General features: G+C 45.6%; 1 protein-coding gene across 3 annotated transcripts in view; it reads left to right on the plus strand.

The window, feature by feature from the left end:
* The first annotated feature begins 3,990 nt into the window (after positions 1-3,990).
* Positions 3,991-15,163, plus strand: part of KCNMB4 (potassium calcium-activated channel subfamily M regulatory beta subunit 4) — a 67,717-nt gene continuing 56,544 nt past the window's right edge. The window contains exon 1 of one of the 3 annotated variants that reach the window (XM_070622107.1): positions 3,991-4,438. In XM_070622107.1, coding sequence (XP_070478208.1) covers positions 4,103-4,438 — 336 coding nt within the window. In that variant the 5' untranslated portion in view covers positions 3,991-4,102. The remainder of the gene's footprint in view (positions 4,439-15,163) is intronic. The other 2 variants (XM_070622109.1, XM_070622108.1) reach the window with 2 other exon arrangements.

Here is a 15,163-nt window from a genome sequence, read left to right on the forward strand (position 1 = left end):
AGGTGATACTTAAGAACCCTCCCAGTTCCAATATGATTATAGATACCTAGAAATAGTAAGTAGTGTTCTCAATAATAATTATATGCTCAGTATAATGACAGGATGATATGGACAGGAAAAAACAATAATTAGAAAAAATAGTGACCACACAAGAAGTTTATTTCAAGTTTAAAATTCTGAAGCTAATAACAAATATTTAACATTCACAATAAAACCTGGCGAGAAAGTTAATTTCTTGCTATCAGCAGGCTAGAAATGATTTAGTACAACTGTAAACATTTTTAAGTTAAAACCAAATAAAAGGAAACAATTTTCTGTGACAGTAACAAAATCTACAATTATATAAGCTGAATGAAAAAGAAGAGAGGATTTTTCTGCAAGGCTTTCGTTGTTGGATCCCTCATGCTTTCCTTTGTGTTTGTTCTTATCTGATTATTCTAGCTGCAAACATTGGGAATCGATCAAGAACATGAATTCTAGTGAGAAAAGGTGACTATACAATATTAATTTTCTCCCCTGTGTATTTATCTATTCAAGTGTAAGGTGACAGTTTGTTGTTGAAAAGCTTCACAATGTGCCAATTTTTTTTTTTTTTTTTTTTTTTTTTTTAAAGATTTTATTTTTTTCCTTTTTCTCCCCAAAGCCCCCCGGTACATAGTTGTGTATTCTTCGTTGTGGGTTCTTCTAGTTGTGGCATGTGGGACGCTGCCTCAGCGTGGTCTGACGAGCAGTGCCATGTCCGCACCCAGGATTCGAACCAACGAAACACTGGGCCGCCTGCAGCGGAGCGCGCGAACTTAACCACTCGGCCACGGGGCCAGCCCCACAATGTGCCAATTTTTAAAACGGTGCGTAAACATTTTCCCAACATGCTCTGAATTTCCTGCTATTCCTGGGGTACAAAGCACTCCTGTAACAGTTCTTTTTAGAGTCTTTTAATAAGAATGTATATATTCATAGGCAATTGTATATTGCAATTTTAACATCAGTCACAGGACTTTTTGAAGAATGTTGACCATGAGAACAAACTATAAGTAACGATGGTTTTAATGTTCTTGTTTAGATAAGTTTTATGTTTCTCTGAAATAGAGCTTCATCAAGGCTTGGCCATGACGCTCCTCAAAACTGCTGCGGACAATGGACATCAATAAGTCAATGTGGTTCTGAGTCATTACCTTTTAATCTTAATTTTAATCGGTGGGACATGATGGAAAGAAAGGAGTAGCCTCTCTTCCTGTGCTCCTCTGTCCTCCACTGAGCTGGAAGGTGCTGATGAGCTCAGGGCTCAGCACGCCAAGGTCCCGGGGCCCTGCTGCTGTGCTAGCTTTGTCAGTGGTGGCCCATTTTCAGAAACTGAGGCGCCAGCATATCTCATCTTCCTGGAGAATGTGATAAGGCAGACCCACCTCAAGTAAATGAAACTAATAACAAATACAGTGTTCCATTAAAGATAGAATAGAAATTGATTTAATTTGTGAAGTCTTTTGACATGTCTGATTTTCAGTAAAAAAAGACATGAAGTTAATGAAAAGGCCCAGAAGACAAGCCAGCTAATTTAAAAGTAGGAAGTACGAAGAGAAAAGTAAGTATGTAAAGCACAGATGGCTAGATGGCAATAGGTTCTTCAGATACTTTGAGAATAATTAGAAGGAAGGAAAGCAACTAAATGCGGAACTAAAAAAAAAAAAAGCCAGGGCCGGCCTGGTGGAGTAGTGGTTAAGTTCGGCCATCCGGTTTGTGGGTTCAGACCCAGCACCAACCTACACCACTCGTCAGCCATGCCGTGGCTGGGACCCACATACCAATAGAGGAAGACTGGCACAGATGTTAGCTCAGGGACAGTCTTCCTCAGCAACAACAATAAAAAGCATTTAAAAACCCTCAAGAATTTGGGTTAAATGAAGACGGCGTTTTCTGACATTTGTTCTCTCTTAGAAGACTGTCTTCCTTCCGTTTTGAGGCAGAGGATTCATTGACAGAGATCTTCACGTTCTGGAATCATTGAAAAATGAATCATATTCACGAAATTATTCTCAGCCGCCCCCATCCCTTCACTTATGAGTATTAATAGGAGTTAATTCTACCTCCAGGTTAAGTTGCTCAGTATAGCGAACTGGAATAATTGGATCTTGTTCCCTGATCACCTCTGCCTCAGGTCCGAGACCGGGCTTCAGCCTTCTTGAAAAGGAGGTTATCGCAGTAGGAAGAAGACTCAGAGAAAGAGCTCTGATCTCCGGTTCTGCTGTTCCAACTATTAAATTCACTTTTCCTTTCAGGTAATGTAATCACTAGCAATTGTCTTTATGCCAACAGAGAGGGAAGAAAATAATATAATTTCTAGGTAAAGAAAGAAGGAAATTGACTCTCTCAAAACTTGAAAGATATTAAGGCACAAAGTGTCTTCCCGATTTGGAAGTTTTCCAAACACTGCATCTTCTTAATTTATTCAGAAAAACACTCAAAACTCCTCCTGTAATTAAACTTAATTTGCCCCTTGCTTGGAAATACTGTTACCTGTCTTATAAAGGAACACAGTACCTCACAGTACCTCAAAGATTGCAGGGGAAAGGTGCTCCATCCACATCAGTCAAGCGAACTTGGAACCCAGCAAAGAGAAGGCAAGAATTCCACCATTCGCTGTTTCCATATTCATCGGGAACACAATCGAATTTAATTGAGAGAATAATCATTTGGGACTCCCAAACCAAGAGAAAGATGTGTTTATTATTTTGCAAAGAAGTGAACATTCTGATTCTTCAAAATGTAGGTCGAAATAGTTCTCGAGTTTGATACGATAGAAGTGTGGTTTGGAAAAAGGTAATCAACTTTTTAAAAAAGTCATGAAAAGAACAGAGGCGGAAGGCCTGCACAGGCGGTGGGTGGAGGCGGGGAAGGACGCGCAGCAGGACGGCCTCAAACACCCGCTCCGAGCGGGTGTGCGCGGTGGTCACCTCGCAGGGCGCTCCGGGAGCGGACAGCCCGGCGACCAGGCCCGGGCGCGCCGAGGGCGCAAGGCTCCAGGGAGGAACCAGAACGGGAAGGACTGTTCTCGGGCGTCCCAGACTGAGGGGCGGGTCCTGATGGGGGCCCCCGGCCTTGGGGCCAACTGAGCTGGGGTCCACCGGCTGCCAGAGACCCAAGTAGGCGCGAGGTCCCCCCGGGCCCGGCAGCAAGTGTCCGTGGTCTTGCGGGTCGAGGCTCCTGGCCCCACGCGCGCTGCCTGCACGAGGCGCTCCGGCCGCTCGGCCTGGTTCACTCGGATCCTGCGTCCCCGAGCCGGGCTGCGGACTGGGGAGGGAGACCCCGGGGCCAGGGGCCTGGGGGGAGACCACGCGGCCGGCCCGGCCCCGAGCGGAGGTCGAGGTCCCGCCGCCCCGCCTGCGCCGCACCCTCTGCCTCCTTGGGGTTTAACTCCGACTCGGGTTGAGCTGTGTTGATCCTAAACTTTGAACTCCGACGTCCGACCAAGGGGATCCGACCGAGGGCGGGGCACCTGTGGGCAAACCCGCGAGGAGCGGCAGGTGGGCGGCGGGGAGAGCGGGTGGGGTCACCAGTCGGACACTGGGTGGGGACAGTGGGCGACGGGGGCCCGGGGACACCGGGCAGGAGGTGCAGACAGCGGGCAGGGACAGCAGGCGGGGACAGCGGGCGGGAGATGGGGACACCAGGTGGGGACAGCGGGCAGCGCGCGGGGCCAGCGGACAGGACGCGAGGACAGCGGGCGGCAGGTGGGGACACCAGGCGGGGACAGCGGGCAGCGCGCGGGGCCAGCGGGTGGCAGGTGGGGACACGGGCGGGGCCAGCGGGCGGGGGTGGGGACACGGGCGGGGCCAGCGGGCGGGGGTGGGGACCCCAGGCGGGGCCAGCGGGCGGGACGCGGGGACAGCGCCGGCAGGTGGGGACACCGGGCGGGGACACGGGCGGGGACGCGGGCGGGGACAGGGCGGGGGGTGGGGACGCGGCGGGGCCCGCGGGGGCCGGCAGGGGGCGCTGGCGCGGCGGGCGGCGGGCGCGGGCTCGGGCGCGGCTCGGGGCTCGGGCGTCGCCGTCGGCCGCGGTCCTGCGCGGTCCCCTCGGCGGTGGCGGCGCCGCGGGCGGGGCGATGGCGAAGCTGCGCGTGGCCTACGAGTACACGGAGGCCGAGGACAAGAGCCTGCGGCTCGGCCTGTTCCTCATCGTCTCGGGCGTCGTGTCCCTCTTCATCTTCGGCTTCTGCTGGCTCGGGCCCGCGCTGCAGGGGCTGCGCGCCACGGCGGCCAACTGCACGGTGCTGTCGGTGCAGCAGCTGCGCGAGGAGTTCGAGTGCACCTTCACCTGCGGCTCCGCCTGCAGCGGCACCGCGCACTACCCGTGCGTGCAGGTGTTCGTGCGCGGCCCCGAGGCCAGCTCCCGGGCGCTGCTGCACCCCGACGAGCGCCAGCTGCTCGCCAACCCCAAGGTAGGGCTCCGGCCGCGGGCTGGGCGGGCGGCGGACCCCGGGCTGCGGGCTCCCGACCCGGGGGCGCCCCCGGCCGGAGGCGGGACGCGGGCTCGGAACCGGCCGGCAGGGGTGTTTGCGCGCGGGCGCGAGCGCCTGGGCTCCGCGTGCGCCCCTGACCTGCCGCCCTCGGGTTCGGAGGGTCCGGCGCCGGCAGGACGCGCGGGAGAAGAGCAGGGAGCCTCGGGGACCGCCACCCGCACCCCCACCCCCACCTCTGCCCCCCGCCCGCGCCCGGAACGCTCCCGGGAGCCGCGGGGTCTCCAGCCCGTGGGATGGGTGGCGGCTCTGCCTTTTGCCGAGACAGACGTTCTGACTTACGACGAGAAGCGGATTTGTGGAATCGAACGCGAGATTCCGAGAAGGGCCATTTTGCGGGGTCAGAGGGCTCCTGGCGTTCACGAAGGGATGCTCAAAATGGTCCACAGGGCGCCTGGCGACTGCGTGTCCGGGGACAGTCGGGAGCCACCTGCAGAACCGTGAAAATGACTGAAAATAGAAAACCCTCCGTGAAGTGGACCGAATATTCCTTCCCCAGCAACTTTTTTTGTTCTCACAGCAAAACAGAAAAAACCTGGTTAGGACCCGAGGGACAGAGGGCAGAGCGAGGGAGACGCAGAAAACTGCTCCCAGCGGAGGAAAAACTTATAAAAAGCCGTGTCCTCAGCCTGTGGACTAATTGAGCTCGGGGTCACCTGGTTCTGCGAGAGGGGTTTTCGTCTTTTCTTCTCTTGGTCTGCTTTGCTATCTTTGTGGCTTAGCTATCACAGCAAAGGTGTGTATCTTCTTTAAGTTTCTGACATTTCCTTCTTTGTGGGGTCTGTGCTTGAAGACCGAGCAGGAAACAGTCGGAAAGGGAGTGACTCTTGTGTATATGGGAAAACTTCCCGTTAAACGCGATGAGATGTAAGCATACCAACCCCACAGCAAAATGCCAAATTAATATTTTAAAAGTATTTAAGCAAACTTACCATTTCTCTGCAGTAACACTCCTGGTCTTATCTCCTAAACAGTAAATTCTTAAATTTGGGAAACTAAAGAAAAGGAATTCTTTTTTAAAAACATGACTCCTCTTAAAAAAGAGGCTCCTGCTGACAAATGAATATTCATTTACCTTGAAAATGAAGATAATATATAAGCAGTAAATATAGGAATACGGAATTTAGATAGAGTATAATGTTCAAAGTCTTGAGAAGCAATAATGTCTCAAAGATAAATGTTGTAAGTTAATCTGCTTAATGCTCAGGAATTTCAAAAGAAATCTCAGGGTTTTAGAAACATCACTTTTTCTTTTTTTAGAGTTAAACCATTAGTATAAAAGAAAGGTGCCAAGCAGTAATAGTGATTTAGAGATTACATGGTGGTTCGTCGTTCAGAAGGCGTTGTTGGTGTTGGTGCACATTGCTGATTGGTTGAGACGGTGGTTCAGGCGCCAGTAAATTACATACACATATATCAGTAAATGGCTCGTGTCTAATCAAGACATTGAGAAGCTAGAATTTGCTACTAAAAGGCTGCTTTGCAATTTCCAGGCAATTTTGAAGGATCTGGCAGAAAAAGTACATTGGGATCCTTGAGACATAGATTTTTCAATCATTGGAGGCAGCCATAGTGCTCTCTGTGATACTATGATTTTCTCTCTCTCTTTTTGTTGCAAATAATCTGTTTTCTTCCAGTGCCAGTTTGGATCCTGGCAACAATTGTTTTGAAGAAGTAGCTGAACGAAATAGCATTTTAAAAAGTAAAGTGTTCAAGAAACGACAGAACTGGAGAAAGATGTATTTATGTTCCAGAAAATGATGAACAACATCCCAGTCGATGTAGTCAAGGATTCCTCAGCCAAAACAGTATATATCTCTTTATCCAAATTACGATTGTGTTGTAGCATTTATAGAACATAAGTTGGTTCTTTTGCAGTCACCTTTCTACTTTTGGGCAATTAAATGCTCAACTTGGAAATTCTTGTAAGCAATTAGTGATGGAAAAATTGAATGTGTCCAGAACACTGTGCCAGAGTCCAGCACAGCAGGAGACGGTCCACAGTGTCCTTGCAGTTACGCAAGACCCGCTGCCCGGGCTGTCACGGCTCGGTCCCCGAGCGCTTTCCTCTGCCTCCCTGGCCTCTTTGCTGAGCCTCCGTGACCCCCTGTTCCCTCTGTAGACGTCTGGATTCCCCACAGTGTCGCAGCTGCCAGTCACCTTCAGCCTCCTCTTCATGACCCTCTACGCCAAGGAACCACTTAGAAATCACTTCTTAGAACAGGGACGCCCCCTCCCCTGAGCTTGCTGTGTTCATGGCAGTGAAAGGCAGGGAAGGGGCAGAACCCCAGACGACAAAGAAGCGAGTGTGGATAAACTTGACCTTTGACTAATAATTTCTGTAAAATATCTTTGAGTCCGATTCAACTTATTTATGTTTCGAATCGTATCCTCATTGTCTCAAGCAGTCACTGTGTCCGGTCGGTAATAGAGAGTCCAAGGTAACTAGGGGTCCACGGGGCCGTGATCTGCTCTGTGAATTAACCAAAGTGAAACCTAAGTTTGGGGTCGGCTTCCTCCACTCCTGTCCCCATCACTGCATTGCTTCTTTGTGACCGTCAGTGTGTGTGCTAAGAGCTTTGGTTCCTAACGGTGGCTGCACGTTGGAGTCATGGGTCCAGCCCTCAGAGATTCCGACTTGGTCTTGGGTGGGTCCTGGGCATTGGTGTTTTTTAAAAAGTTCTGCAAGTGATTCTAATGTGTAGACACAGTCAGAAACCACTAGCTTAGAAAATGTGCTCATCTATTGTGCAAGAAAAGTAAAATAAAAACCAGAAGGATTCATCGTGATTAATATTTGTGTTTTTAGGGTAAAAGTTGTTACCAATGCTACTGAATATAGGGAGCTGGTATAAAGGAAAGACTCAAGGAAATTCTGAAGCAGAAGAAGAGAATGATTTAAATTGGTTTAGTGTAAATGAAATGAATGTGTGCAGTTCCGGACATTTGCTTCTGCATCAGTATATACATTGGGTGGTAAAGAAAAGATGAATTTTTAAACCGGCCCCTTGTATGTGCAACAAGAGAGAGTGGGTGGCTGGAGGCCATGTGCTTTGTTTTTGTTTTGAGTTCTTTTCTTTCTCTGACATGGAAAATCCTGGAAACAAAGGATGAGAGTCTGTTTCTAAGAAACCAGTCCTGTGAAAGTGAGAGAAATGCGTTGAAGAGAGGAAACTTGGGTGGAGGGTGAAGAGGCTTCAGGCTGTGAGTGTCCCCCGAAGCTGGACGCGCCTGGCGACAGGCAGTGTGGCTCAGGCCGCCTCTCTGTGTCCTTCATGCCCCACACGCTCCGCTCCCCGTGCAGACCGTGTGGGCTGCTGGGGTCGATTTCTCAGCTCCATCTTTGACTCGGATGTTCAACGTGACGTCCTTTGTGCTCTGGGGACATCTGTCATTATCAAAACTAAGTAATCAAAGGCTCCCCTGAATTGTGACAACTTCTCTGCAATCTTTATTTCTCTGTGAAAAAGTGGCTTACTGACGTTTTTCCTCTGGGGCTCATATTAAATAACTTTTGATAAATACATAAGGTCCAATTCTGCAAATACTTCTTCAGCATCTGTTATGATCAAAGACCTGGGCGGGAAACCGGAGGACGTAGAAGACGAGTTCACTCACTTAACGGACATTCATTAAATGCCTCGTTGGGCTATGCGTGCTTCCAGGCTCTGAGACTAGAATAGAGATCAAAACACAGTCCCTGCCCTCGTGACGTTTCCATTTTGGTGGCGCGTGACAGATGAGAAATAGATTCACGATGTCATGTCACGGCCTGAGAGGTGTGTAAAGAAAATTCAAGCGAGCGTAAGGTATAGACAGTGATGCAAGAGATGGAGGGTGGCTCTCTTGCATAAGATGGTCAGGGAAGGTGGCTCCGATAAAGTGACAGTTGCACAGAGACCCAAAGAATGTGGCGGAACGAGCAGAGGCCTAAAGGACATAGAGGAATGAATCATGTGGCTCTCCGGAGAGAGTGTCCCACAGGTGTGGGGACAGCAAGTGCAAAGGCCCTGGGGCAAGTGACTGCCAGGCTGTGCGAGGAGCAGTGAGGATGACTAGGAGTGGAGGCGTGACACGTTGGGGAAGAGCTTCCTGGAGAGTGAGACTTGGCCATGAGCTTTTGAGAATTAATAGAATTTTCACCTTGGGAAGAAAGGTGAGGAGGAATGCAGAGAACATCGAGGAAAAGAAAATGCCGGAGCAAAGCTGAGGAGCTGGGAGAACGGCGCGTGTCGGGGGGTCGGTGGAGAGACTGGTGTGGCTGGAGCACGGGCACAGGGAGCGGGGTCTTGGGGTGAGGCGGGATAGGAGCTTGGGGTCGGTGAGGGGCTTGGTGGACAGTGGGGAGCATGGCGGAAGGAACACTGCCCTCACACCCAAGGTGTCCACCTCCTCGTCCCCAGAGCCTGTGCCTGTCTCGTTACACAGCAAAGAGGACTTGGGGTTACGGGTGGGGTTAAGGTGGCACATAGCTGGCATTGAAATACGAGATTGTCCTGGTGCCCAGTGTGATCGCAGGGTCCTGAAACGTGGAAGGGGAGGCCGGAGGGAGCCGGTCAAGGAAGGCTGGACCAGCTGCTGCTTTCAGTCCAGAAGCCGCCACGAGCCCGAGAACACGTGCAGCCCGGTTTCCCAAGGCGTCTGGAAAAGGCAAGAAAATGGATTCTGCCTTAGAGTCTCCAGGAAAGAAAGCAGCTGGTGTCTGGGTTTTGGCTCAGTGAGGCCTGATCCACAACGTGGAGACTTAAATTCGTGTTGTTTTAAGCCTTGAAGTTTGTGTTACAGGAGCAATGGGAAACTCATGCAGACGCCAAGGAAGGCTTTTGAGTAGGTGACTGATGTGATTAGATATTTGAAGCCTTGGTCAGACGTGTTAATAATCCACCTGAACTGCAGCTGCTTGGAAGCAACCCATATGCAGGCCACTAGGGTCTTCCTGTCCAAGGTTACTGACCGCCACCCAGCGCTGCCCTCCGTTTGTGGGCGTCCTTAATGAAGATCTCAATTATTTGTGAGATCCCTGAAATTATGTGTCTAAAACCCTAATCAGAAACTATTTCCTTTTACCAAAGAGATTGGTGATGTTACAGTCTATTTTAGTTACATGGGAAAAAATGCATTTATTTTATCACAAACTTGCTTCAGATTTATAAAGCTTTTTATAAGTTGTCACATTTTGTTTATTTAAAACGTGTTTGGCACTCACTTATGAATGAAGATGTCAAGTTTTGTTTACTTGCGGTTTAATTTTTTTCAGTTTTTAGCAGAGTTTCATATTCAGTTGAGTTCGTAGATAAACAGTACACTTATATTACAATTACCAGAATTACTCACAGTAAAATATTGAACAGAAAGGTTTTGATGTTCCGTGTGTTTTTAACTATCCCTCATGCTATGCCGTAAGTGTTCTCTAGGACACTGTCAGTTTTTAAAATGTGTGTTTTTGAGTTGTAGAAATATCCTCTTCTTTTAAAATAACTAGTGTTGTAAACTGAAAACCACATGTTTATTAAATTATTTAATTTTGCGACCATTTTTGTAAGTAAACTGATTCAAATAAATTTATTTCATGTACACTCATGCACTGCAGAACAATGATTCAGTCAGTGATGGACAGTAGATACTATGGTGGTCCCATGAGATTAGGACCATAGAGCCTGGGTGTGTAGTAGGCTATAGCATCTAGGGTTGTGAAGGCCACTCTGTGACGTTTTCACAATGATGGAATCGCCTCATGGTGCCTTTCTCAGAATGCATCCCCTTTGTTGACAACACAGGACTGTATTTGACTGTGGAATAGCAGTATCCAGCTGATGGGGTCCCTGGAAGTCTCGGTATCCTGAGCACAAGTGAAGGAATGTCTGTTCTTCAGTTTCTTCTGTACCATTCATCTAACTGATGCAGGAGACCAAACGGACTATGAAACCTTCTCCAATGCCCAGTTTGCTGGTTATAATCCAACTGTATCGGAGTATATATTGGTGTTGTATCTCATTAGAGGAAATTAAATCCTAGAAAACTAAATCCTAAATCCTAGAAGTTTAATCCGATTTTTCTTTTGTAATAAATATATTTATTTATCATTATCAGGACAACTTTATTTTAAAACAGTTCTAAGGAATGGGAAACCAGGCAATAATACTACTTAGTGAAAGCTAAATCCTCGATCTGATTTTACTTACCTTCTGTTTTCTCTATTTCAAGGATAAAGATGGCGACAAAATTTATCCTTATCTCCCCAAAACCAGCTTCTATTCTGGAATCTTTTGCTTCTATAAATGTCATTCTCTGGTATCAATACTTTTTAAAATTTTCACTGCCACTGTCCTAGTCAAGACTGTTATCATGTGCTTTTCTCATTACAGTGTCTCTTCCCTGGTCTCCTTATATCTACTCCATTTCTTCCTCCAAACCAGTGCTTCTCCAAGTGTGGTCAGGGGACCAGCAGCAGCAGCATCATATGTGCACTTGTCAGAAATGCACATTCTCAAGTCCCATCCTAGAGCCACTGAATCAGAAACTCCACCCCAATGTCTGATTTAGCAGTTCTGTGTTGGAGTTCAAGAATTTGTACAGTAAAAAGGTGCACAACTACCAAGCTGATAGATGGGGAAATGAAATAACATAGGCAAATAGCCCAAAAGAAGGCAGGAAAAGAGAGAAAAAGGGATGTAGACAGGTGGAACAAATAAAAAATAATGAGATAGTAAATTTAAACCCAAATTTATAGGTAATTATATTAAATGTAAATGGACTAACTCTTCTGTTTAAAAGACAGAGATTAGAGACTAGAAAAAAGCAAACAAACCCAAATATATGCTGTTTTCAAGAGTTGCATACAAAATACAAGGACACAGAAAGGTTGAAAGTTAAAAGATGGGAAAATATACACCATACAAATATCAACCAAAACAAAAAAAGAAAGAAAGAAAAGCTGGAGTGTCTGTATTATATGAAACAGTAGACTTTGAGGCACAAATGTGTTCCTAGATAAAAAGGGACATTTCATAATTATAAGAGAGTTAATTCAACAGACCTCAAATACATAACCAGACAAAAGTAATATTTATACATATCTAGCAGATTTGAATAACAAGTTTACCAACTGAGCCAACTGACATGTATAAAACAGTGTGTCCAGTAGCAGCAGGGTGCACATTATTTCAAGGGCCCATGTAACATTTTCAAAAACCTATGTTCTGGGTCATAAAGCCAGCCTCAATGAACTTTGAAGGAGTAGAATAATTAAGATTACATCCTCAGTAAGATTAAACTAGAAGTTAAATTTTACTGAAAGACAAAGATGTGGGAAATTCATCAGGGGAAAAAATGACCATTATGAATAAATGGTGCTTGAACAGTTAGCTCTACATAAGAAGGAAATAAAATTTGATACATACTTTACACTTGTAACAACAAATTCTAAATGGAATAAAACCTAAATGGGAAAAGAAAACTATAACACTTTTAGGAGATGGTGTAGGAAAATATCTTTATGACATAAGCTTAAGAAATATTTTCTTGGGGCCAGTCTGGTGGCACAGCGGTTAAGTTCACATGTTCCACTTTGGTGGCCCGGGGTTCACCTGTTCAGATCCCTGTGTGGACCTACACACGGCTTATCAAGCCATGCTGTGGCAGGTGTCCCACATATAAAGTAGAGGAAGATGGGCACGGATGTTAGCTCAGGGCCAGTCTTCCTCAGCAAAAAGAGGAGGATTGGTGGCAGATGTTGGCTCAGGGCTAATCTTCCTCAAAAAAAAAAAAAGATTTTCTTACATGAGGCTTAAAGAACAAATCATAAGAGGGAAAGATTGATACATTTGAGCATGATAAAATAATTTCTGTGTGACTAAAATTATTGTAAATAAAGGGAAAGTGTAAGCCACAGACTAGTAGAAGATAATGACAAAACCAGTAATCAGCAAAGGTTTATCCAGAGTTTATGAAAATGTCTACAAATCCTTAAGAAAATGACATATTTGGGGCCAGCCCAGTGGCATAGTGGTTAAGTTCACGCGCTCTGCTTTGGCAGCCTGGGGTCTGCAGGTTCAGATCCTGGGTGCAGACATACACACCACTCATCAAGCCAAACTGTGGTGGCATTCCACATACAAAATAGAGGAGGATTGGCACAGATGTTAGCTCAGTGACAATCTTCCACAAGCAAAAGGAGGAAGATGGGCTACAGATGTTAACTCAGGGACAATCTTCCTCACCAAAAAAAAACGACATATGACATAATGGGAAAATGAGCAAAGGACATATACAAACAATCCATAAAAGAACTACAGGTGGTCAGTAAACGTGAAAAAATGCTCAATTCTGATAATCTCAGAGAAATTCAAATGACAACAATAATGGAATACCATTTCACACCCATCAGATTTGCAAAACTTAGTATGTTTCATATGTCCAAGTGTTGGTAAGGATTCAAGAAAATGATAAGTTTTAGTTGTTGCTGGAAAGTTGGTTCAACCACTAAGAAAAAGAATCAGACATACTAAGTGCAGCTGAAGCTGTGAGTGGCTGACAACCCAACAATGTCATTTCAAGGTGTTTACCCTAAAAAACTCTAACACATGTCCAAGGAAACATATATGAGCATTTTCATTGCAGAACTGTTTGTAGGAGTGAAGGGTAAAAACAACCTAATTGAATTAATTAGGATATTGGATGGAATACTTTAACAGGAGCTGCATGACAGTGACCTAAACAAAGCAGGTGCTAGTGTTCCTCTTCTGTAAGTGTTGGAGCTGGTAGGCAGTGTGCGGATCTGTGCCATTCCGACGTGGAAGACCATCCAAAGGCTCAGGTTCCTACTGTCTTGTTGCTCTCCCATCCCTTAGCGTGTTCTTCCTAACTTGATCATGTTTGTGTTTTAGGCAGTAGAAAAGGGCAAAGAGAAAACAGAGGGCAGGCAGCTTCCCTTTCCAGAAAATTGAGATATAATTCACATATTGTACTATTTTTCCTTTTAATATGTACAATTTTTAGAGTTTTCACAAAGTTTTACAACCATCATCACTGTCTAATTCCAGAATATTTTCATCACTCCCAAAATAAATCGCATACACATTAGTACTCATTCCCCTAAGTTGGTCATGATATATAATCCTTTGTACATGTTCCTAGGTTTGGTTTGCTACCATTTTGTTGAGGATTTTTGCATCTCTAATTTCATAAGGTATATCGGTCAGTAGTTTTCTCGTGATGTTTTTGTCTGATTTCGTTATCATGGTAATAGAATGAGTTGGAAAGTGTTTCCTCTTCTATTTTTTGGAAGAGTTTGTGATTATACACCATGATCAGACAGGGTTTGTTCCAGGAATGCAAGCTTGGTTCAACATGCTAAAATCAATCAATGTAATACACCATATTAATAGAATAAAGGACAAAAATCCTGTGATTATCTCAGTATATGCGGAAAAAAACATTTAACAAAATCCTGTCATGATTTTAAAAAGTGAATAAACTAGGAGTAGAAGGGCTTTTTCCACCTGATAAAGGGCATCTGTGAAAAACCTGCAGCTAATATTATACTTAATGGTGAAAGACAGAGTTTTTTCTCCCTAAGATCGGGAGCAAGACGAGATGTCCTCTCTTGCCACCCGTTTGACCTTGCACTGGAGGTTCCAGCCAGGGCAACGAGGCAAGAAGACACATGAAAGACAGGCAGATTGGAAAGAAGGAAAGAAAGCTCTCTCTATTCACAAGTCACCTGATCTTGTGTATAGAAACTCCAAAAGAATTCACCAAAAAATCCCTCAGAACAAAAAACCCCCCACAAACCCAGCTATTAGACCTAATAAACAATTTCAGCAAGGTTGCAGGATATAAGATTAATATGCAAAAATCACTTGTATTCTTATCCACTAGTAATGAACAATCCAAAAAATGATGTTAAGAAGACAATTCTATTTACAATAGCATCAAAATAGTAAAATCTGGGGCTGGCCTGTGGCCGAGCAGCTAAGTTCATGTGCTCCACTTCGGCGGCCCAGGGTTTCGCAGGTTCGGATCCTGGGTGCAGACATGGCACCACTCATCAGGCCATGCTGAGGCAGCGTCCCACATGCCACAACTAGAAGGACTCACAACTAAAATATATACAACTATGTATTGGGGAGCTTTGGGGAGAAGAAGAAGAAAAATAAAATCTAAAAAAAAAAAAAAAATCCTTACGAATATATTTCACAAATTTAACAAGAGTATAAGACATGTCCCCTGAAAACTACAAAAACTATTGAAAGACATTAAAGACCTAAATAAATGGAAAGATGTCTTATTTATGGATTGGAGGACAATGTTGTAAAGATGGCAACACTTCCCTACAGATTTATTATAATCCCTATCAAAAACTCAGCTGGATTTTTTTTTTGCAGAAACTGACAAGTTGATCCTAAAATTCATATGGGAGTGCAAGGGACCCAGGATGGCCAAAACAATCTTGAAAAAGGAGAATTAAAGATGAAAGTCTCACACTTTCCAATTTTAAAACTTACTAGAAAGCTCCAGTGATCAAGACTGTGTGGTAGTGGCATACACATAGACATTCCCTTCGATGGAATAGAATTGGGAGTTCAGAAATAAACGCAGACATTTATGGGTAATTGATTTTTGACAAGGGCGTCAAGAGCATTCAAC

Source organism: Equus przewalskii, chromosome 5 (genome assembly GCF_037783145.1).
Source record: "Equus przewalskii isolate Varuska chromosome 5, EquPr2, whole genome shotgun sequence".
Taxonomy (NCBI): Eukaryota; Metazoa; Chordata; class Mammalia; order Perissodactyla; family Equidae; genus Equus; species Equus przewalskii.